This window comes from Rattus norvegicus, chromosome 1 (assembly GCF_021556685.1).
Source record: "Rattus norvegicus strain SHRSP/BbbUtx chromosome 1, alternate assembly SHRSP_T2T, whole genome shotgun sequence".
NCBI classification, from domain to species: domain Eukaryota; kingdom Metazoa; phylum Chordata; class Mammalia; order Rodentia; family Muridae; genus Rattus; species Rattus norvegicus.
The window spans coordinates 221,515,411-221,538,245 of NC_141534.1; the positions used below are offsets into that span (position 1 = coordinate 221,515,411).

Here is a 22,835-nt window from a genome sequence, read left to right on the forward strand (position 1 = left end):
TGCTTGAATTACCCTAGATCCCTAGAACAAAGGAAACTCAAGACGGATGATCAAAATGTGAATGCTTCACTCCTTCTTTAAATGAGGAAAAAGAATACCCTTGGCAGGGAAGGGAGAGGCAAAGATTAAAGCAGAGACTGAAGGAACACCCATTCAGAGCCTGCCCCACAGGTGGCCCATACATATACAGCCACCCAATTAGACAAGATGGATGAAGCAAAGAAGTGCAGACCGACAGGAGCCAGATGTTGATCGCTCATGAGAGACACAGCCAGAATACAGCAAATACAGAGGCGAATGCCAGCAGCAAACCACTGAACTGAGAATAGGTCCCCCGTTGAAGGAATCAGAGAAAGAACTGGAAGAGCTTGAAGGTGCTCGAGACCCCAAAAGTACAACAATGTCAAGCAACCAGAGCTTCCAGGGACTAAGCCACTACCTAAAGACTATACATGGACTGACCCTGGACTCTGTCCCCATAGGTAGCAATGAATATCCTAGTAAGAGCACCAGTGGAAGGGGAAGCCCTGGGTCCTGCTAAGACTGAACCCCCAGTGAACTAGACTATGCGGGGAGGGTGGCAATGGGGGGAGGTTTGGGAGGGGAACACCCATAAGGAAGGGGAGGGGGGAGGGTGATGTTTGTCCGGAAACCGGGAAAGGGAATAACACTTGAAATGTATATAAGAAATACTCAAGTTAATAAAAAAAAAATAAAACATAAAAAAAAAGAAATGTGTTGCTTTGAAAATAAATTTTTAGTAAAAAAAAAAAAAAGAAAGAAAAATTTAACTACATCAAACCTATAGCCTGCAAGCCCCCATCCCTCATCTCATTAAGTCAATACAGCATCTCTACTCCCTAGTGTTGGAGAGGGTCATTCACAGTGCTCATTGTTTTTCAAGCAGGAGAAACCTTATCACCACCTTCCTCAAAGCATCCTTGAGTTCTCTGTTCCTCATGCTGTAGATCAAAGGATTCAGCACAGGGGTGATGAATGTGTAAACCACAGATACTACCTGACCCCGCTCAGGAGAGTAACTGGAGCTGGGACACAAGTAGATGAGGCTTCCACATCCATACTGCAGGAGGACAACCATCAGGTGAGAAGAACAGGTAGAGAAGGCTTTGTGCCTCCCCTCAGCTGAGCGGATCTTCAGGATGGCATTCACAATGAAGACATAGGAGAGAGTGATGAGGAGAAAAGGGATGGTAAGGACGATGACACTGACCACAAACAGAGTAGCTTCATGGACATGGGTGTCTGCACATGCGAGTCTCATGACAGGGAGGACATCACAGTAGAACAAGCTGATTTCCTTACTGCTACAGAAAGGCAGTTGGAAGATGAGCACAGTCAACTGCATGGCCAAGATGAAACCCAACAACAGGGACCCTAGGGCCAGCTGGACACACAGGTGCCAGCTCATGATGAGGGTGTAGCGCAGAGGGTGACAGATGGCCACAAACCGGTCATAGGCCATGACAGCCAGCAGAATACAATCGGCGCTGCCCAGGAAGATGAAGAAGAACATCTGGGCACCACAGCCTGCCAGGGAGACCACAGTCCTCTCTGTGGACAGGATGCTGGCCAGAGTCAGGGGGGCTATGGTAGAGGAATAGAAGATCTCCAGGCTAGCCAGGTTGGCCAGGAAGAAGTACATAGGGGTGTGGAGACACCGATTGATCCAAATGGTGAGGACAATGGACATGTTTCCTCCAATGCTGATCAGGTACATCATGAGGAAAAGCACAAAGATCAGCATCTGCACCTCGGGGAGTTTGGAAAAGGGGCGGAAGTGGAAGAGGACCATTCCAGTCTGATTTCCTTTCTCCATGTACTTAATGCATTAGGTCTGCCACCGGCACAGGTAATGCCCCTGAGGATAGACAAATGTTAGGACCTGATGCTCTTGCTGGATGATATGCTAGAATTGTACCCTCACCCACCCTTGTCAGCTCAAATCAACTGTTTTTGCACCCCACCTACTGTCAGGAGCTCATTTCTGTGTACTAAGTTTTTTTTTGAATAAAACATTAACTGCATTCTCATTTTATAACTGTACTTCTCTCTATCATGTCATTTTCTCAAAAAGTCTAGTTAATTATACAATAACTCTCCATTGTCCTCTACAGAGTCTTGTGACCCCTGCTTTTCATTCTGTCTCTGTGAATTTGCCTATTCAAGGTACCTCAAAACACATGAAATTGTTCTGTTTATTAAACATAATCTTTCAAGGGGTATCCATATCAAAATACATTTTTTTAAAAAAGCTTGAACTAAAGTACCTTTTATGAGTGGTGCTCCCTAAAGTCACAGACTTTTAAATGAAAGTCACAGTACCAGGGGAGGGATACCTCCCTATGAGTTGTTGGTTAAGGAGGCCCGAAAGGTTCTCAAAACAGCAGAGGTTCTCAGTAAGAGATAGTAGTAGGATCCTATTGCTGAAGACACACCACATACTTTGATTGCAAGACACAGAGAAATCAAGCTGAAACTTTATTGGAAGCTTCCTCTCTGCTGGCCAGAGTTCATAATTCCCGAAAAGCAAAAGCCTGTGATTGGGATAGTCAAAGACTCTTTAAGCAGGGCATAGGAGAATGGGGATGATTTACTACTGCTGTTTTAATAAATGGGCATATAGTAAACTTGCTTTATGGATATTTGTATTTTGAAATTGGGTGGAGTAGAGAGTAGGGGGCTGTAGTTGGGGTTGGTGGGAGAAAGAGGAGGCAACGAATCACTTAAAAATGGCGCCCAAGCAGGACCCAAAGCCTAAATTCCAGGAGGGTGAGTGCTGTGCTTTCATGGGCCTCTTCTTTATGAAGCAAAGTGTGTAAAGGTTACCATAAAGGACAAACAAGTGAAATATATTATCCATTACAGTGGTTGGAATAAAAATTGGGATGAATGGGGACACCAATTTGCAGAAACAGCGAGAACTTCAAAAGGCCAATCAGGAACAATATGCAGAGGGCAAGATGAGAGAGGCTGCTTCAGGGAAGAAGACATCTTGTCTGCAACAGAAAAATGTTGAAGTGAAAACACAGAAGAACAAACAGAAAACACCTGGAAACGGAGATGGTGGCAGTACCAGTGAGACACCTCAGCCTCCTAGGAAGAAGAGAGCCCGGGTAGATCCAACCGTTGAAAATGAAGGAACATCCATGAACAGAGTTGAAGTTAAAGTGAAGATTCCTGAGGAGCTGAAACCATGGCTTGTGGATGACTGGGACCTGATCACAAGACAAAAGCAGCTTCTTTATCTTCCCGCCAAGAAGAGTGTGGATTCCATTTTGGAGGATTATGCAAACTATAAGAAGTCTCCAGGAAATATAATAAGGAGTATGCTGTTAATGAGGTTGTGGCAGGGATAAAGGAGTACTTCAATGTAGTGCTGGGCACTCAACTACTCTACAAGTTTGAGAGACCACAGCATGCTGAAATTCTGGCCGATCACCCGGATGAACCCATGTCCCAGGTGTGTGGAGCGCCACATTTACTGAGATTATTGGTGCGAATTGGAGCGATGCTGGCATATACACCTCTAGATGAGAAAAGCTTTGGTTTATTACTGAACTATCTACATGATTTCCTCAAATACCTGGCGAAGAATTCTGCAACTCTCTTCAGTGCCAGTGATTATGAAGTGGCCCCTCCTGAGTACCATTGGAAAGCCCTGTGAGGAGTGTGCGCGCGCTCTCTCTCTCTCACTCACTTGTGCTTGGATCTCGGTAAACAGTTTGGTTCTTAGTCCTTCTCTTGTACAAATGATGTACTTTGAAGACCGTTAGTGTATAACAGAGTTGATGTTTGTTTTCTGTTTGATTTTAAACAGAGAAAATAAAAGGAGTAACTGCTCCTTTTTTCTTTCTTTTTTTCATTTCAAAGTTTCTACCAGTGTATCAGTGATGGACAACAGAGAGACATGCTGTACAGTGTTTGCCTCGTTGACAAAGCTGCTTTTGAATGCTGGTGGTTCTGTTCCTTTGACACTACGCACGTTTATATGTGTTAATGCTCTGTGACAAAATGCTCTGACTCCTAGTGCCAAGGTTCCCTTCAGTGCACACAACTGAACACTCATCCATCTGTGCTTTTTTTAAAATGGTGCTTAAAGAGCCCATCCTTTCCAAGTCATCCATATTGTTCCTTAGGCATTTTATCTTTGCTCAATTGTTAAAGAATGGTGGCTTGTTTTCATGGTTTTTGTATTAGTGTCTAATGCACGTTTTAACATGATAGACACCATGATCACATAGCTACAATTTTGTGGAAAAGTTAATCTTGTAGGAGTTGTTTTTCAGATCTTCAATAAATTTCTTCATTAAATTTCAAAAAAAATTGTATTTATATCCATAGACAAGTTCTATTCTTGCTCAAAAAAATTATTTTGCCATGAACAAGAGCTATATAAAGACTCATAGGTAGTCAAAATGCAGAGGCTAGATGACTGTTGAGTGCTGAGCAAACATCTAAATGACTACTTTCAAGGTCCAAAGGAACATTGCAGAAAAGGGGGTGTAAAGATCTGAAAAGTGAGAGGATAGAGAGGAGTGCTGGGAAATGTTGTCTTCTGGATGTAGCCTAGCAGTTGCACCACAAACTTACAGCAGCTGCATCTACCTACACAAGATAAAGCCATTTAACATTCCATCATAAATGAGGGGAAGCTTGTAAGGTGCACCCCTCCTTAAGAAGCAATGGACAAATTGCCTGAAGAGCTAGAATCATTTTCTTCAGTGGTATACCCACCAGTAATTTTCCCATGCTCCCATAAATAGTCCCTAGTCATCATGTTCATAAAAGTAGCCCTAGTATGGGCATGATTGTGGATGCCTTTAATCCCAGCACTCAGGATGCAGGCTGATCTTTGAGATAAGGTAAGCTTGGCCTATAGATCGAGTTCCAAGACAACCAAAACTATACAAAGAAACCTTGGCTAAAAACAAAACAAACAAGCAAACAAAAAGGGAGCCTAATTAAACTCATTGCATAAAAATAAAAAGACAAAGAACTGAAAGTAGGAGAAAAGTTGGAAAGAAGATCAGCAGAAGCAAGAGGGACATAAGAGATGGTCATAGGGATGAATATATGATCACCACACATTGAATGCATGCATGAACTTGTACCAGGCTTTTAAACTACATTACTTACATGACCGGATAACATTCTGTTATATATAATATATATGCTGCATGGTTGTTTTTCTCCACTCATTAGTTCATCAGCAATGTATAATTTCTCCCTTTTTCGGCCATTGAAAGTAATGTTGGAATAATTCAGCATACCAGTGACTTTTCAAGTCAGCACTGAAATCTTAAGTCAGAGTATACCAGAAAGAAACTCTTCTACATTCTTGATCCTTTTCCTACTAGTCAAAAGGATAGTCTCTGGAGTTGGATTAAGTAGGTACTAGTGTTAGAATACACAGACCAACAAATGTGACCTGTGGATACTTTCTGCTTTAATTTCCTCACTCAGGAAAAAAAACAGTGGGATTCCACTCATAGAAACATTAAGAGAATAAATCTGTCTGGGCCCTAGTAAACTCTCCATGAATGTTAGTAATAATCATGGAAACTGTTGTTCTTCTAGGAGCTGTCACGAGTACTGACTGCTCTTCCAGAGAACCTGCGGTGGGTAGCAATATAGTAGAAAATAACTGTCTGTAACTCAGTCCCAGGAGATCAATACTCTCTGGTAGCCCCTGTGGGCACAGCACAAATGTGGTGCATAGACACACATACAAACGAAACACACACACACACATACATAGTATAAACATAAATATACATAATACAGTGTTACCCTTTAAGATGTTTTTGCCAGATTTGGTGGAACTGTTTATAATCCCACTGCTCTGGAAACAGAGGTAGAAAGACTAGGAGTTCAGGTCATTCATAGTCACATAGTGGTTCTGAGGTCAGCCTGGGCTACATCAGATCATGGGATCATGTCTACAAAGTGAAAGAATAGAGGAAGGAGGAGAAGAAAAGGAAAGGTGGGCAAACAAGAATTCTTCTTTGTCCCTTTCCTATAACAGCCATTATCTGTTCTTTATTACAAGCAGACAATGTGTGATTATATTTAATCCTTATACTCCTTGAGACCATATTAATGAAGGTAATCAAGGATCTTCCTATTCCTGAATCAAATAGGTAGTTTGGAGTCCATCTATATTGCATCTACAGCCATTGGCTACTCCCCTTTCCTGGAAATTCCCCATTTCTTGTCTCAGTGATACCAATCTATCCTCCCATCTCTCTGGACACCCCTTTTTCAATCCTTGGAAAGCCTGCTCTTCCTTAGCAAGGCTCACCCAGGAAAGGTTTTGCCAGCTATTCAGGTGTTTTCCGCCAAATCTATGTTCATCCTCCCATGTCCTGTGGAAGGCCAGTCTCTAAGAACTGCATCAGCTGGGCTCATCGCCCTCTGGCTTCTAGTTAAGTTTAATCAAAGGTAGGAGGAGCTGGCTAGAGAATGAAGAACTATGAAATAAGAGATAGGATGTTCATCTCCCACAGATTGTCATCTTTCCCTAACCCTTTGGTTCAGTGACCACATCCTCCATATCCTGTGGAAGGCTGGTCTCTAAGAACTGTATCAGCTGGGCCCATCACCCTCTGGCTTCCAGTTAGGTTTAATCAAAGGTAGGAGCTGCCTGGAGAATGAAGAACTATGAAATAAAACATAGGGTTTTCATCTCCCACAAATTATCATCTTTCCCCAACCCTTTGTTTCAGTGACCCCAGCTCTGAGTGAGTGCCCTAGTCTCCATAGTGTAAGGTATGACTGAGTTCCAATGGCACTGTTCCCTTACCATGTTACTCCAGTCCCAAGGGTAGAAAGCGCCTCTCATCATTGCTGCCTCTTGCTGGTCCGATGCCCATTTTGGGATACCTAAAGCCTTCCTTTGCCTTTGTAAATAATCCCAACACTAGATGCCTACCCATAGTAAACTATATAATGCAGGTTATAATGAATGATTAATGGATGCTTAAAGAAACATCTCTTGTTTTAATTTATTTTAAAGTCCCAATATTGAGTATTCCTCACTTATAATTAATAGAAACAGACTTCACTGCAAGTTTCCATGGTGCCTACAATAAAAAATTAGATGAATATGCACAACTCAACCAACCAGAGTTTCCAGGGACCAAACCACTACCCAAAGACTACATGGACTGACCCACAGCTCCAACTGCATATGAAGCAAAGGATGGCCTTGCTGAGCACCAGTGGAAGGAGAAGCCCTTGGTCCTGCCAAGGCTGGACCCCCAATGTAGGGGATTGTCAGGGGGTTGTTAAGGGGAGATGGATGAGGAGGGGAACACCCTTATAGAAGGGGAGTGGAGGGGTTAGGGGGCTGATGGACAGGAAACTGAGAAAGGGAATAACATTTGAAATGTAAATAAGAAATACCCAATTTTTTAAAAAAATGGAAAGAAAGAAAGAAAGAAAGAAAGAAAGAAAGAAAGAAAGAAAGAAAGAAAGGAAGGAAGGAAGGAAGGAAGGAAGGAAGAAAGATGGATGCACAATTATAAACACAGGGAACCATATATGCAATCACATGCCTTCGCCACCAGAACCCTTGTATAAGCAAGAACAAACATGTTTTCATTCTCTAGAATATAAATGTTTGTTTTCATTCAGGATGTTATTTTAAACTACCATTGACTGAGTAGTTCAGACTATAGATTTCTATTGTCCAAAATTCTGACGGTGGAAAATTCCAAGTTCAAGGTGGTCATGGGTCGGGTCACAGTGAATGCTGTTGGTCTGGATGGCAGATTGCTGCCTTCTTCTGTATCCTCACACAGAGAGAAGAAAGTGTACTCCCTTCCCCCTCTAGAATATTAATCCTGTCACAGGGCTTTGATACCCACATTCTCATCCAAACCTACTTTCTCCTCAGGCTCCACTAACTAATAACATCACGTGGCAGAGTACAACACCAGCATTTGGACAGGGCTGGATGCAGACACTCCATTCAAAAGCATCCCATCATCCATGGCAGATAGAATGCTACTGTGTATCTCATTCCCTGAGCTAGCAGTACAGCCCTGCAAGGTGACAGGAACATCTCTAGAAGAATGTGTCTCAGCCCATATTTGCTGTGCTCCAGTTTGAAGACTTGCCATGACCTTTGTACTTGTGACAGTCATATAAGGACATTGTTCCTTTCCATCATGGAAAAATATGTTAACAGTATTTGTACTAGTTGCAGCTCTTCCTTTAACTTTTTTCACAATTTTGGTATAACCCTACTTTTTAAAATATAATTTCAAGCTCGTGTTGCAAAAAATGTTGTTCCCCCTCTCTAAAGACATTTACCTCTGTGCTGTTGCCTGATGCTGCCAAGGCATTTGTGACAGCCACACTTGGTAAGGAAGTTAGAAAATGAAAGAAAAATAAACTACAGGAAATCAAACAACCCAATTAATAAATGGGCTACTGAAGGGAACAGACAGTTTAGGAAAGATAAATAAATAAAAATGCTCAGGGGGTGGGAGAGGTGGCTGTACACCAACAGCACTGCTCGCTCTTGCAGAGGACTTTGGTTTGCTCTCTAGCGCCCATTCTGGGCAGCCCAAAACCATCTGTAACTGCAGCTCCCTAGGATCCAATGCCCTCTTCTGGCCCCTGTGGGCACCCACATACATGTGAACATATTTTACACTACACGCACGGATGCACACATAAATAAAAATGAACCTAAAATAATTTTAAGGTTCAGCCATGGTAGTGGCCATCAGAGAAAAGAAAAGCAAACCAAAATGGCATGAGAATTCCATCTCCATCTCCGGCGAGTCTCAATGTCAGTCAACAGAAAAGCAACAACAAATGCTCCCAGAGATCTAAAACGAAGGAAACACTTACCCATTGCTGCTGGGAATGTAAATGAGTCTAGTCACTGTGGAAATCTGGATGGCGCTTTCTCACAAATCTAAAATGTCTCTTTGAGCTAGCTGCATTACTACTGGGTACTCATCCAAAAGACTCCAAGTGAACATATGGTACAGATAATTGCATATCGATGTTGACAGTGACACTGTTCACAATAGCTAAGTTATTGAACCAACCTGGGCTCCCAATAAGAGCAGAGCAGATAAGGAAACCATGGTACATGTACAGAACACCAACTTTTCAGCCATGAGGATGAATGAAGTTCTGTTATTTGCAAGAAAATAGATGCAGGGGGCTGGGGATTTAGCTCAGTGGTAGAGCGCTTACCTAGGAAGCGCAAGGCCCTGGGTTCGGTCCCCAGCTCCGAAAAAAAGAACCAAAAAAAAAAAAAAAAAAAAAAAAAAAAAAAAAAAAAAAAAGAAAGAAAATAGATGCAACTGGAGACACTTAAATGAATCAACCTCAGGAAGATAAGTACCTGCTTTCTCTTGTTCTGCTTATTAGACTTCACAGAGATACATAAAATCATGGGGTATACAGGGCATGAAAGCAGAAGTAAAACTCTATGGAGACACAGTTAATGGTTGAGAGGCAAAGAGGTGAGAAAGGGGAAGGTAAAAAATGGGGGAGACATATGTTCAATATATAATATATGCTTGAATGAATACTTCAATTCATTTTTAGAATAAGAAATACAGGAGAATATCTGGATGGGTAGGTTTTGTCTGGGGGTTTCCAAATGTTGAAACTTCTCAGTGATTTAGAGCACTTGTTCTGTAAGCTGAGGACCTGGATTTGAATGTGAGCAGAAAACACTTTCCACCCTCTCTGTGTGTGCAGGGCACTGAGGATAACTAGCAGACTAACTTCCATCCTTGGCATTTGCTCTCCATGATTAAACACAAAGGGAACAGTCAGTGCCCATAAAGAGAACTGTTGTATCTATCAAGGGTCTCTCTTCCCATTTGATGACATGTTTACCTCCCTGTTCATTTGTTTACAGCCACACCTCTGTGGCTCCACGCTCCCTAACAGCATTAATGACTTTGCTTGACATTCACTGTTGCTTAGAGCCTAAACCAGTGCCTGGCACTCTAAAATCATGTAGTGACCAGTACTATACTGAAGATTTACTGAGTAAGATTTAGAGGACAGGATCTGGGGAGATGGCACAGTGGTTTAAAGCACTTGCTCTGCAAGCTTGAGGACATAGATTTGAATCCCCAGACTCCACACAAGAAGTCATGTGTGACTGGTCGTGCCTGTAACCACAGCCCTCGGAAGCAGAGATGGGCAGATGCTCAGAACTTGTTGGACAGACAGTCTAGCCAAAGAATCAGGTCTCTGCTTGTGGGAAAGATCATATCTCAAGGCAATCAGGCAGGCAGGGATAGAGGAAGACACCCAATGTGCTGCTCTGGCCTCAGTATATGCACATAGGGGTATCTATACCCCAGATACTCTCTTTCTCTCTCTCTCTCTCTCTCTCTCTCTCTCTCTCTCTCTCTCTCTCTCTCTCTCTCACACACACACACACACACACACACACACACACACACACACACGCAATTTTAAAATTAACTCAGGGTGCTATGAAATGCTATGGAATTGTGAACTCACAGTAGCTACAGCTATCAGCTATGGCCTGAACAAGATAATCCAAGCAAGCTTCTAGCACATTACTGAGGAACTATCGACAGATTTTTTTCTTAATGTATGGCCAGTGATAGACTTCTCATGCTCCAGTGGATGGCCCCACAGCCATGAATATACGAGCAGCATTAACTGGACTTACTGGTTAAAAAAAAAAAGGACATGAAGGTAGGGGTGCATGTTAATGATTTGGGGATAACTATGAGTTTGATTATATGCATATCTGAATTCTCAAAAATAAAAAAAACTATTATTTTTAAAAGGCCAACAAAGCTTAACTCAACATTCAAGGCTTCTGAAATCCTGGGAAGAGTTCCAATTTTTGATTAAATATATAGCCAAGTTCTCCCCACTGGCATCTGCAACTACAAGGAATCTGTGCCCCAAAGCTAAGTCTGCTCACTGAACCTCAGTTCCAGGGAGCTACATCCCTCAATCAGACTCTTCTAGTCCACAAGTTTCAAGTAAGTTTAAAGGTCAGAAGATCAAAGAGGGAAAGGATCATGATGTAGACTATGCCAAGGTCTCAAACCCTAGATGTGTTTCATGTCTGTAAACCAATGCCATCTACTAAGAGGGTGAGTACCACTCCTCTCATTCACACACCACACACTGTGTTCCTCTTCTTTGCTTTATTACTTGTTCTTAGCTAGGCTTGTTTGTTTGTTTGGCATTGTGTTTAATTTTTTGTTTTGTTTTGTTTTGTTCTTATTTTTGTTTTGTCTTACTTTGTAAAATGTACTCCAAACAGGTTGAAACTACCTATGTAGCCCAGGCTGGCCTCAATCTCATGGAGAACCTGTTGCCTCAGCCTCCCAAGTAGTGGTGTTAAGAGGCACGAACCACTACATACCGTTGTTTTGTTTTGAGACATATATTGACTTTATAGCCAAGGCGGGTCTTGAACTCATGATTTCCCCATATCACCTCTCAGGTGCTGGTATTACAAATGTGTAGCATACTCTGGAGTCACACACACATTTTCTTTTGAGCAGACATGCATACATATGGAATCCAACTTGACAATAAATATACCATGTTTTGCTCAATCAGGAAAACATGTGGTGGCTGTTAGGAAACCCAAACTAAGCTTAATAGTCAATTATTAAACATCCTTGAGCCCAAATTTAAATTAAATTGATATTTCTATCTCCAGTTTTTTTTTAATTTTTTCTATGCATTTTATTTAGAGCTTTGGGGTTTGATTGTGAGTTATTTTATTTTTAAAAGCATCCAAAGTATAATAAACATAGAAATGAAAACTTACTCTTGGCTGTTTGGCTTCATCCAAGGCATTGATGAATAACTGAGAAAGCCCACCAGGCTCCCCTGCTCGATTCATTCCTCCTCTGAGGACTTTGCAAAACAGTAAGAGTGAAAGATGTGAGTTTCTGCTGCAGGTGGTAGTGCTCTCCTTTGGTATTCCCAAGCTGCCTTTGTGACTCTACAACTCTCTGCCTCTTGAAGGTTGGGTTGAGAAGCTCTGGTCATTTTCTCACATTACCTTAACAATATGTCATCCTCTGGTATCACTATTCAGAATCAGTATGTCTCCAAAAACATCATCTACAAGTCTCTCCTCTTCCTAGAATTTGATTTTGACTGTGTAACTTAGAAGCTGTGTAAATTGCAGTATATATTCTGGCTATCGCAACAAAGCATTCATTCCTCAAGGAAGGATATATTTCTGACCATTTTCAGACAACCTTAAGAACTGACCCACAGTTCTAAGGAAATGGATCTCTCCTTTGAACCCTTGCAGGGAGGATGTTTGCTTTAAAGACTGGTTTGTAATAGTTACTATTTGTACCCAAAATGGGTGACTCCTCAGTAGCTCTCCATAAGAGATTAAACTATCCTCTATACTATCTTGTCATTCAAGACCAGAAAGACCCTCTCACGAGATGCCAAACAAAAGACCATTCATTGGCCCATTCTCAGGGTCTAGACAACACAGCAGCTCAGACAAGTCTCCCCTACCTGGACCTGGTACTACATACTCAGCACATGACTAACTGAAGCTTAAGCTATGATCCTCCTAATGGTTCAATGGAGCTGAACTCTGAGAACCTGCCTTCCTCTGAGGACAGCACACATTTCTGTGTGCCAGCTCTTCCCCACTGCCCCTTTACCAGGGAAGAACATGGGGCTTGAGGAATTGTGGAGTTAGAACTCTGGTTGTTTCTCTGTTCTCACTCTTCATCTCACTTCTGGAGAATTCCCTGTCCACTTTGATTCCACCAAGCCCCAGGAGGCTGACTTGGCTTTCGACTGGACCTGCCCCAGTAGGTCTCCGAGCATAAATAGGAATTGTTTGGGGATATGATCTTCTAAACTTGTTTAATTGCTACTAGATTTAGCTATGCTTCAATCATTGTCTCAACGTTTATTCTTTACTCCTAAGGTAGTTGGGTAAGATTACAATAATCTGTGAGAAATACAGAAGACATAATTTAGTAGCACTTCACCAATTCCAGCACAAATATCTTTCAACCCTACTCTTTTTAGGTTCCTATATTTCTTCTCTTCATATATTCTCTCTCTCTCTCTCTCTCTCTCTCTCTCTCTCTCTCTCTCTCTCTCTCTCTCTCTGTGTGTGTGTGTGTGTGTGTGTGTGTATTTGTTGTTCTGTCTGATCTATCTGTATGCCCATCTGTATGTATCTCTTTTTTTCTCCTTATTTTCATATTCCTTATAATTGCTGGATTTAATGTACCTTTGGTCTTTTAAGAAAAGAGCCTTCTTCTTTCAGTTTCAGAAAGAAAGGTCTACTTACTCCTTGGCAGAAGTACTATCCTATAGTTGGTCACTTTCTTGTTACTGGAGTTTCTAGGATGAGAACTTGGTCTCAAAAATATACAACCCAAGCAGAATATATCAATGAAAGAGGTAAACTATTGTACAAAGCAGAGAAGATTTTATCCTGTATAACCACACTGGAGAAAGAAACAAATAAAGGAATCCAGTGGCACCAAGTTCTTGCTGATACTAGGTTTACATTTAAATTGAGGAAGAGCTGGAACTGGAAAACTAACAGGTGTGTGTTCAGAAGCAGTCTTTCCAAGTTGTAGTTCAATTTATCATTGTCTCTTTCAGGTTCTACGAGATAATTCCAAGGAATCCTTATCACTCTTAATCTTAAAGGGAACAATCTACATTCTACAAAATGATCACTTCTGTTCAGGGATGGAGGTCTCCCTTCAAGGGTAATGACCGATGTCCTGGGGGTATATTATGCTGTAAGGTTCTGCTGCTCTGAAACTCCTCGGGGACTCAAGGGGAAAGGTTAAAGACAAGAGTATCTCTGTGCCTTCAGTAAAAGTAAAGGAGGCAGACAAACACAACATGAAGGCAGAGATGCCTGGCTTTCATCCTCCTTTAGTCACACCATAGATCCAAAGTGAGGAGTCAGTGCTTTATAGAAAAGCTGCTTTTAAGTGCCTGTCTCATCCTGGCCTGTTGTCTAGAACCAGTCTCCAAACATGTGACCAAAACATTTTCACTCAGGATATTCTCTCTACATTCCCCCACTGTCTCACCCCCACCATTTCAATCTTTTTCTAAATTGAACTGCAAAATACAATGATCACAGTAGGAAACATGTATACACTTAGAGGCCTCAATATACAAACATATCTATGTATATATGTCAAGGTCTTGATCACCTTGAATGAGCTTGAAGAATGAACTGAGATGTTCTTGACACTACAGTATGCTCTGAAGATCAGTTTTCTTGCTCTCCTTGGTAAGAGCAATGATCAAGACTAAAAAAGCACTGGGTTCATCGCATCCAAAAAACAAAATTAGACTCAGTGGTAGAATAATTAGTTAATATCCTTTCCCATAAAAGATAGGACAAACCATACCTCTCATACAATTTTAAAATGTGTCACAGCTTGTATTTAAGTCATTAATTAATAAAAAACAATCAAGAAGTTAAATTTGTGCACCCCCTAACATGGATGGACAGTAGCTACAAGAAAATAAAGGTAAGCACAGACTGTCACATCATCAGACAACCAGAAAGGTGCATTCACTAAGACCACTTCATATATGCCATAGAATACCAAATTATCTTGCTTTTGGGGCGTTTTGTTGTTATTCCTGGTTTCATTTTGGTTTGACCATTCTTACTTTCTCAGTTTTCCAAGACACTTCTAACCATCTTTTGTACTTAAACACTAGCAAATGTATTAAAATTTTCCTTTAATAAAGAAAAAATAAATTTTCTTCTTAAAATGCCTATCATTATTTCTTGATCCTTGCCATTATCCAAACACTTAATGGACTTAATAGACTTGGTAGAGTTCATAGGCTTTTTTCTATGAATGATGTGTTAGTATTAACCAATAGAACAGTGGCTGGACATATAGTCAGAAGAGCTGAATAAAGGCTGTACCTCCAAATCTTGGTCATCTGATGTGGTGATATATTTTTCTCAAGATATCTTTTTTTCTTCAAAGAGATTTAACTTTTGCTAAACCTTGCAACCAAGGTAATGATATGCCCCGAGGCCATTTAAAAACTATGTACTTGGGGGGTGGGAAAAAAAACTATGTACTTCAGGACACAGAAGCAAAATTCCTCTGGGACCGGACACTTCTTTTTGAAACTATTTTAGGGGCTTCTCTGTCCCCCAACCTGGGGCATTTTGACCACAGGGGCAGGAACTGACTGCTGTGGGGATAGAATCAAAGGCACTCTCCATGTCCTAAGCCTTTTTTTTCAAACAGCTCTTGAAGAGCCAGAAAAATTGGGTGAGACTGAGAAGTCTCCATGCTTGCTATAGCGACTCCGAGGCTAGTTTCACTCCCCCCACCCCACTGTGTGGGCTGTGAGCACAAGCACAGATAAAACACTATGCTTCAAAAAATTACGTTGGCTATCAACCAACACACCACCACTAGAGCAGGGTCCACAAAATTAAATTTCCTTTCACTACACTTGTTTTATACCAGAGGAACTTTTATTTAAGAGCGTTTTTTTCCTCAAGGATCTTGTTAATGTCTGCTTCAGACAGGGTCACTCACTAACCTGGAGTTCTTTATACACAACTGTTAACAGCAGATAGACTGGACAAGGGGAGTAAAGGGAGGGGCATCTCTCCTTGGAGAGGAGGCTCAAGAGAGAAAGATAAAACTCCCCAGCAGAAAACAATTTTTTTCAAGCAAATTATTTTCAACTTTTAACTAAAGCACCAAGAGGACCAAGTAAAACTCTTTGACGAACAAAGCAAACAGTTTCATGATTTCAAACACAGTCGTCAGTCCAAGATTTCAAACACAGTCGTCAGTCCAAATTCAAAAACGAAACAAAAGCCAAAAAAACACTCGACAATACCACAGAAAACAAACCAGACAAACAAGACCAAGACAAAGCATCCTATAACCAATTTCCACAGATGCCTGGTACCTACAGTACCTGGCCCAAACTGTAGCTTAACCTTAGCTGCTTCTGGGATGAGACGGACCATCTGATTCCACCTCCCAACAGGATTCCAGAGTGTCCTCTTGCCCTAACGTCCGTCCAATGGTCCACCATCAAACACAAAGGGGTTGCCACAGTCTGCCCCATGGCAAAGAAAAAGAACACCAAACACAGAAACAGAATACAGACAACAGACACTAACACTTCCAAGCACACTTGTCCGCGCCTATACTTAAATAGGCAGCCGAACGTGACCTCTGACGGAGTGGGATTCCTCGTCCACTCCAGCTTAGGTAAAAGGAGCACTCCGTCTCCTTTGTTCCAGAAAACCACAGTCAGGTCCTCCTGACTGCCCACAGTCGGGCTCTCCTGACTGCTCTCCGCCCGTGGAACGTCTTCCAGGGGCTGCAGCTTGCAGGACCGGGGCATCCCCCCTTCCACGGCCAGAGGATCCTCACAGACCACAAAGGCAGCTGCACCGAGTGGGGATACACATCCACTCTCCTAGCACAGGACAGGAATACACTTCTACCCTCCCAGCACAGGGCAGGAATGCACATCTACCCTCTTAACACTGACCGGTACCGAGACACACATATATATACACACACGGCAGAACCAAAACAGAGACAGACACAGACTGACCAATGCGGCGCCGCTCACACAGAAACACTCAGACAAACATCCAACTCACCTCCAAGGGGTCTTCGGAGTCTGGGGTGGTCGTGAAGATCCCGGACGAGCCCCCAAATGAAAGAACCTAGCTCGAGTCTCAGGATGGCGTGCCCCAGGAAACACCGATCCCGGACGAGCCCCCAAATGAAAGATCCCTGAAGAGAGACCCTTACTCAAGTCTTGGGTAATCGCGGACCCCAGACACAGAGAGACCATTTTGGATGTAATAAGCAAAGGCGAGGTTTATTATGGAGATCTATTACGGGGATCTCCGGGCCGACACGTATCCTGCACAGGAGACAGAGGTGTCGACCCAGACTTTTAAAAGCAAGGGGTTTTTATAGGGTGAGGAACAGGGGGAGGGGGAGAGTTGGCGCAGCTATAAGTGATTGGCTCATTCAAACATAGCAGTGAGATCACAACACAGCAGAAGAGTACGTGCTGACTGGGGCGTTCAGGATTTTAGAAGCTAGGGGCTTATCAGGGTTTGAAGGACATCTGGTTAAGGTGTGACTCTGAGTAAGCTGGGGGAGGTGCCCTTCTGTATCTTTATGGCCTGTCAGTCCTGGCTGCAGGGCGGGCCCCGCCCTGCCTGGACAGTGTTTAGCCCTGAGTCTGTGGATTTTGAAACTTACTCTTTTAATTTTATATTTTTAAACCTTAAATCTGTATAATTTTCCTTTCATTCCCCTCTTCTTCTACTAAGTAATTCTAATCTAAAGAATTTTGATATCAAGTCTCATATTTAGTCTCACCAGTTGTCCTAACTGACTGGTACTGTTGTCTCAGAACCATCAACCGCACAGCACCCACTCGATTTTTAACAAAAGCAATTAACCTGTTTGTCACGCAGGAACCAAAAACTAAAACCAAGAAAATTATTAGTAATGGGCCAGCCATAGCACAGAGTAGGGTAGTCATCTAGGGAGACCGAGTGAACCAAGACTCAAACCAATCTTGTTAAGTGTCTCTATCTTTTTGTGTCTTACTAAGTCTTTAGCATCAGGATTCTAATCTAGACACTATCTGAACCTACATACAAAGGTCATGACTGTCTTTTAGAACTTCTAAACTTATACAGGTTAGGCACAGTCCCAAGAAGTGTTAGGAGTACTAACATATGCAATGTTACATCATTTGTAATAGAAATCAAGCCTATCTCTATACCTATCCTGATGGAATCTAGGGCAAACATGAAATTCTTGTTTCTAAAGCACACTCTTCAAGTGAGAATTATCTGAGTGTCCCTCTAGGTCCCAGCTCTCAGCCCCAACAGCTAGTACGCGGCTGGTGAGGGCTGAGACTTGATGGCTGTCAGGGTGGTCGGCAGCACCAGGTACAGTCCTTTCCAGCGAGGCTCGAGTGTCTGGGTTTGGTGCCATCGTATGTAGCCGAGTCTCCGACCTGGAACTGATCAGATGTCTCAGGTGTCCCTGGGGTATAGGCTGCTGCCAGCTGTGACCAGACTTCTTTCCATATCACCTGTAGGTCTTTTAGCCTGGCATACAAATCATTATTACTATGACATATTGGTTCAATAACATCATCTAATACAGCTGAGGCCCCATATAAGATCTCAAAGGGGGTAAGGCTGAATCTGGAAGGGATATTTCTTGCTCTGAAGAGAGCAAGAGGGAAGGAGTGCCAGCCAGTCTTCACCAGTCTCCATGGTCAATTTGGTCAGGGTCTCTTTTAGAGTTTTATTTATCTACTCTACCTGTCCTGAACTTTGAGGTCTGTAAATACAATGTAATTTCCAATCGACCTCTAAATACTTGGCCACACCCTGGCTTACCTTGGCAACAAAAGTAGGGCCATTGTCTGACCAGATTACCTTGGGCACTCCAGACCTGGGGAAGATTTCTTCCAGTATCTTCTTGATGACTACTGAGGCCGTCTCTTGCTTGGTGAGGAAAGCTTCTATTTATTCCTGAAAAGGTATCTACAAGCACTAGGAGATACTTGTGACCATATTTTCCTGGTTTTATCTCAGTGAAGTTCACTTCGACTTCTCATTAAACTCTCTAGGTCTCTTTGCCCTGTTTGCTTGTTAAGTATTCACTTACTGACATACCTTATATTTTTTACTGTCTCTCTGGCTAGAATCTTAAAGCCTATTACATATACCTTAACTACTTGGACAAGCTTCTTATCTAAGTGAGTCCATTTCTGTATTTGGCAAAGTGAGTCTTTTGTTTGTTCTCTGGGGAATATAGTTTTTCCTCAAGTGTGTAATTGTCTTTTTTTCGTTTAAGCAATTTGGGCCTTTTCTTCTGTTGTACATTTTAAGTGAGGCCATCCCTTAGTCCAATCCCAGTTCCCAGTGGCTGTCTCTTGCAGGCCTGTAACCAGGATAGGCTCCTGCATAGCCATTTCCCGAGCCACTTTATCTGCTTTGTTACTGCCCCATGCCACTGAATCTCTTCCTTCCTGATGTCCTGGGCAATGAATAATACTCACAGTTGCTGACTTCATCAGGGCATCCAAGAGATGGCAAAGGCATCTGTGGCACTGATGTGCTGGGTGGTTGGGGTTCAGCCATTCCAGATGACATTTGTGTTGTCCATCATGGCAGCACCCATTTATCTCTGACCTTCATGAAGAGAACTGTTCCCGTCTGTAGACAAGGTAGTCTCGGCTTTCAGCAGGGGTCAATCAGCCAGTCGCAGAGGTCTTTCCTCCACCCATGTGGGCTTCTGCCAGTACTTGACACTCGTGCTATGGTGGCTCCAGGTCAGGATTGGGCAGCAAGGTGACCAGATTGCTCCCAACCGGTGGAGAATCTAGTCCATGGCAGCTGACCAGTGGTCCCATCTTTTGGGACATTCTATTCAAAGGCAAAACATCAGCCACTCTATCACAGTTTAAGTCCTGAATTGGGTGATAATTGTTAGTGCCTGGCTGGCAGGAGTAATGTGTTCCAGGCAGAACAGCACTAAGCCACACATCTCCCAGCATCAGGTACTGGTGCACTGAGACAGGTCTTAAGCTCCACATACACAGTCTGCAGATATGCATACACATGGCCTCACCCAGCCATTTCAGCCCACGCAAGCCATTTTGGAGAGCAAATTTCTCATGATCAAGGGATAGGGGCAGTCAGGGATGACTATGAACTAGTGGGTTACCCGGCCCACACCAAGGTCCACTGTTCTTCGGGTAGTCCATAAGTATTGTTTGTTGTCAGTAGCCCCCTGTACTCAAGGTCTTTTGCTGGACACTAGTCCATTTGGGCGTAGGAGCACAGAGTGTTAACCCCCCTCCCCCGTATTCACAAAACAACTGGGCAGGCTTCCCTTCTATCTCTGTACATAGCCAGCACTCTAGGACTGAGAGGCTCGCCTTCGGAGCCACTAGAGAGGCCCCTCTTGCTCTTCCTGGGGCAGTCCCTGACCCAATGTCCTTTTTCTTTGTATTAGGCACACCGATCTTTAGCTCCTGTTGCCAGGTACTGTCTTCCTAGGTTCCCTAACTACTGTGGCCAGTATATGTTCCTCTCTTGTCTTTTATCTCTCTTTAGCTCTCTAACTTCCTCTTCTTTTTATCTCTTTTTCCCTAGCTTCCTGTTCTTTTTACCTTCTTTTCTCTTTCTCAGTCTCTCTGTTCATATCTTACTTTCTCTGTAACTTATACTAACTCTCTCAGCAACTTAGGTTAACCCTTTAAATTTCTGTAACATTCTCTTCATATCCTTTCCTTAAGAGATTGAAATGTTGGCATAATGTTACTGTACATTGTGTAAATATTATCCTTATATTATTCAAATGCTGATTTCTGTGCCCCTATATCTGATTGCAATTGTAATGATTATTGTAAGAAACTCTTGTCACTACCGAGGATCCCGGCCCGCAGCAGCTCTCTGCTCCCAGACCCCGTGAGAGAGAGACCCAACCGCCTGGTCGGGTGGGCACTCCTGAGGCTGCAGAGCAGAAGAGACCACCAACACTGCTCACCCCTGCCCACATCCCTGGCCCAAGAGGAAACTGTATAAGGCCTCTGGGCTCCCGTGGGGGAGGGCCCAGGACCGGCAGGACCCCTGCCTGAGACACCGCCGGAACCTGAAGGAAACAGACCAGATAAACAGTTCTCTGCACCCAAATCCCGTGGGAGGGAGAGCTAAACCTTCAGAGAGGCAGACAAGCCAGAGAAACCAGAAAAGACTGCTCTCTGCACACACATCTTGGACAACAGAGGAAAAAGCCAAAGACCATCTGGAACCCTGGTGCACTGAAGCTCCCGGAAGGGGCGGCACAGGTCTTCCTGGTTGCTGCCGCTGCAGAGAGCCCCTGGGCAGCACCCCACGAGCGAACTTGAGCCTCGGGACCACAGGTAAGACCAACTTTTCTGCTGCAAGAAAGCTGCCTGGTGAACTCAAGACACAGGCCCACAGGAACAGCTGAAGACCTGTAGAGAGGAAAAACTACACGCCCGAAAGCAGAACACTCTGTCCCCATAACTGACTGAAAGAGAGGAAAACAGGTCTACAGCACTCCTGACACACAGGCTTATAGGACAGTCTAGCCACTGTCAGAAATAGCAGAACAAAGTAACACTAGAGATAATCTGATGGCGAGAGGCAAGTGCAGGAACCCAAGCAACAGAAACCAAGACTACATGCCATCATCGGAGCCCAATTCTCCCATCAAAACAAACATGGAATTTCCAAACACACCAGAAAAGCAAGATCTAGTTCCAAAATCATTTTTGATCATGATGCTGGAGGACTTCAAGAAAGACGTGAAGAACTCCCTTAGAGAACAAGTAGAAGCCTACAGAGAGGAATCGAAAAAATGCCTGGAAGAATTCCAGGAAAACATAAATAAACAAGTAGAAGCCCATAGAGAGGAGACACAAAAATCCCTGAAAGAATTCCAGGAAAACATAAATAAACAAGTAGAAGCCCATAGAGAGGAGACACAAAAATCCCTGAAAGAATTCCAGGAAAACACAATCAAACAGTTGAAGGAATTAAAAATGGAAATAGAAGCAATCAAAAAAGAACACATGGAAACAACCCTGGATATAGAAAACCAAAAGAAGAGACAAGGAGCTGTAGATACGAGCTTCACCAACAGAATACAAGAGATGGAAGAGAGAATCTCAGGAGAAGATTCCATAGAAATCATTGACTCAACTGTCAAAGATAATGTAAAGCGGAAAAAGCTACTGCTCCAAAACATACAGGAAATCCAGGACTCAATGAGAAGGTCAAACCTAAGGATAATAGGTGTAGAAGAGAGTGAAGACTCCCAACTCAAAGGACCAGTAAATATCTTCAACAAAATCATAGAAGAAAACTTCCCTAACCTAAAAAAAGAGATACCCATAGACATACAAGAAGCCTACAGAACTCCAAATAGATTGGACCAGAAAAGAAACACCTCCCGTCACATAATTGTCAAAACACCAAACGCACAAAATAAAGAAAGAATATTAAGCTCTGCTCCCAAACCCCGTGGGAGAGAGACCTCACCGCCTGATCAGGTGGGCACTCCTGAGGCTGCAGAGCGGAGGAGACCACCAACACTGCCCACCCCTGCCCACATCCCTGTCCCAAGAGGCAACTGTATAAGGCCTCTGGGTTCCCGTAGGGGAGGGCCCAGGAGCGGCAGGACCCCTGCGCCTGAGACACCGCCGGAACCTGAAGGAAACAGACTGGATAAACAGTTCTCTGCACCCAAATCCCGTGGAGGGAGAGCTAAACCTTCAGAGAGGCGGACACGCCTGGGAAACCAGAAGAGACTGCACTCTGTGCACATCCAGACGCCAGAGGAAAACACCAAACGCCATCTGGAACCCTGGTGCACGGAGGCTCCCGGTAAGAGCGGCGCAGATCTTCCCGGTTGCTGCCGCCGAGGAGAGGACTTAGGCAGTACCCCACAAGCAAACTTGAGCCTTGGAACCACAGGTAGGACCAACTTTTCCCCTGCAAGAAACCTGCCTGGTGAACTCAAGACACAGGCCCACAGGAACAGCTGAAGACCTGTAGAGAGGAAAAACTACACGCCCGAAAGCAGAACACTCTGTCCCCATAACTGGCTGAAAGAAAACAGGAAAACAGGCCTAGAGCACTCCTGACACACAGGCTTATAAGACAGTCTAGCCACGGTCAGAAATAGCAGAACAAAATAACACTAGAGATAATCTGATGGCGAGAGGCAAGTGCAGGA

At 43.3% G+C, this 22,835-nt stretch overlaps 1 protein-coding gene and 1 pseudogene across 2 annotated transcripts; one reads left to right on the forward strand and one right to left on the reverse strand.

Moving 5' to 3' along the window:
* Positions 1–889: 889 nt before the first annotated feature.
* On the reverse strand, positions 890–1,837 carry Or10v9 (olfactory receptor family 10 subfamily V member 9). The gene has a single exon (XM_087610523.1). The coding sequence runs from the start codon at positions 1,835–1,837 to the stop codon at positions 890–892; it is 948 nt and encodes a 315-aa protein (XP_087466649.1).
* A 913-nt stretch (positions 1,838–2,750) lies between these two features.
* Morf4l1-ps3 (mortality factor 4 like 1, pseudogene 3) lies at positions 2,751–4,231 on the forward strand (annotated as a pseudogene). Its single transcript, XR_015647881.1, has one exon. The product of XR_015647881.1 is annotated as a mortality factor 4 like 1, pseudogene 3 (transcript).
* The last annotated feature ends 18,604 nt before the right edge of the window (positions 4,232–22,835 follow it).

What these genes read in the sequence shown, in the direction of transcription:
- Or10v9 (XM_087610523.1), bottom strand. Translation starts at nt 1,837, where the DNA reads ATGGAGAAAGGAAATCAGACTGGAATGGTCCTCTTCCACTTCCGCCCC.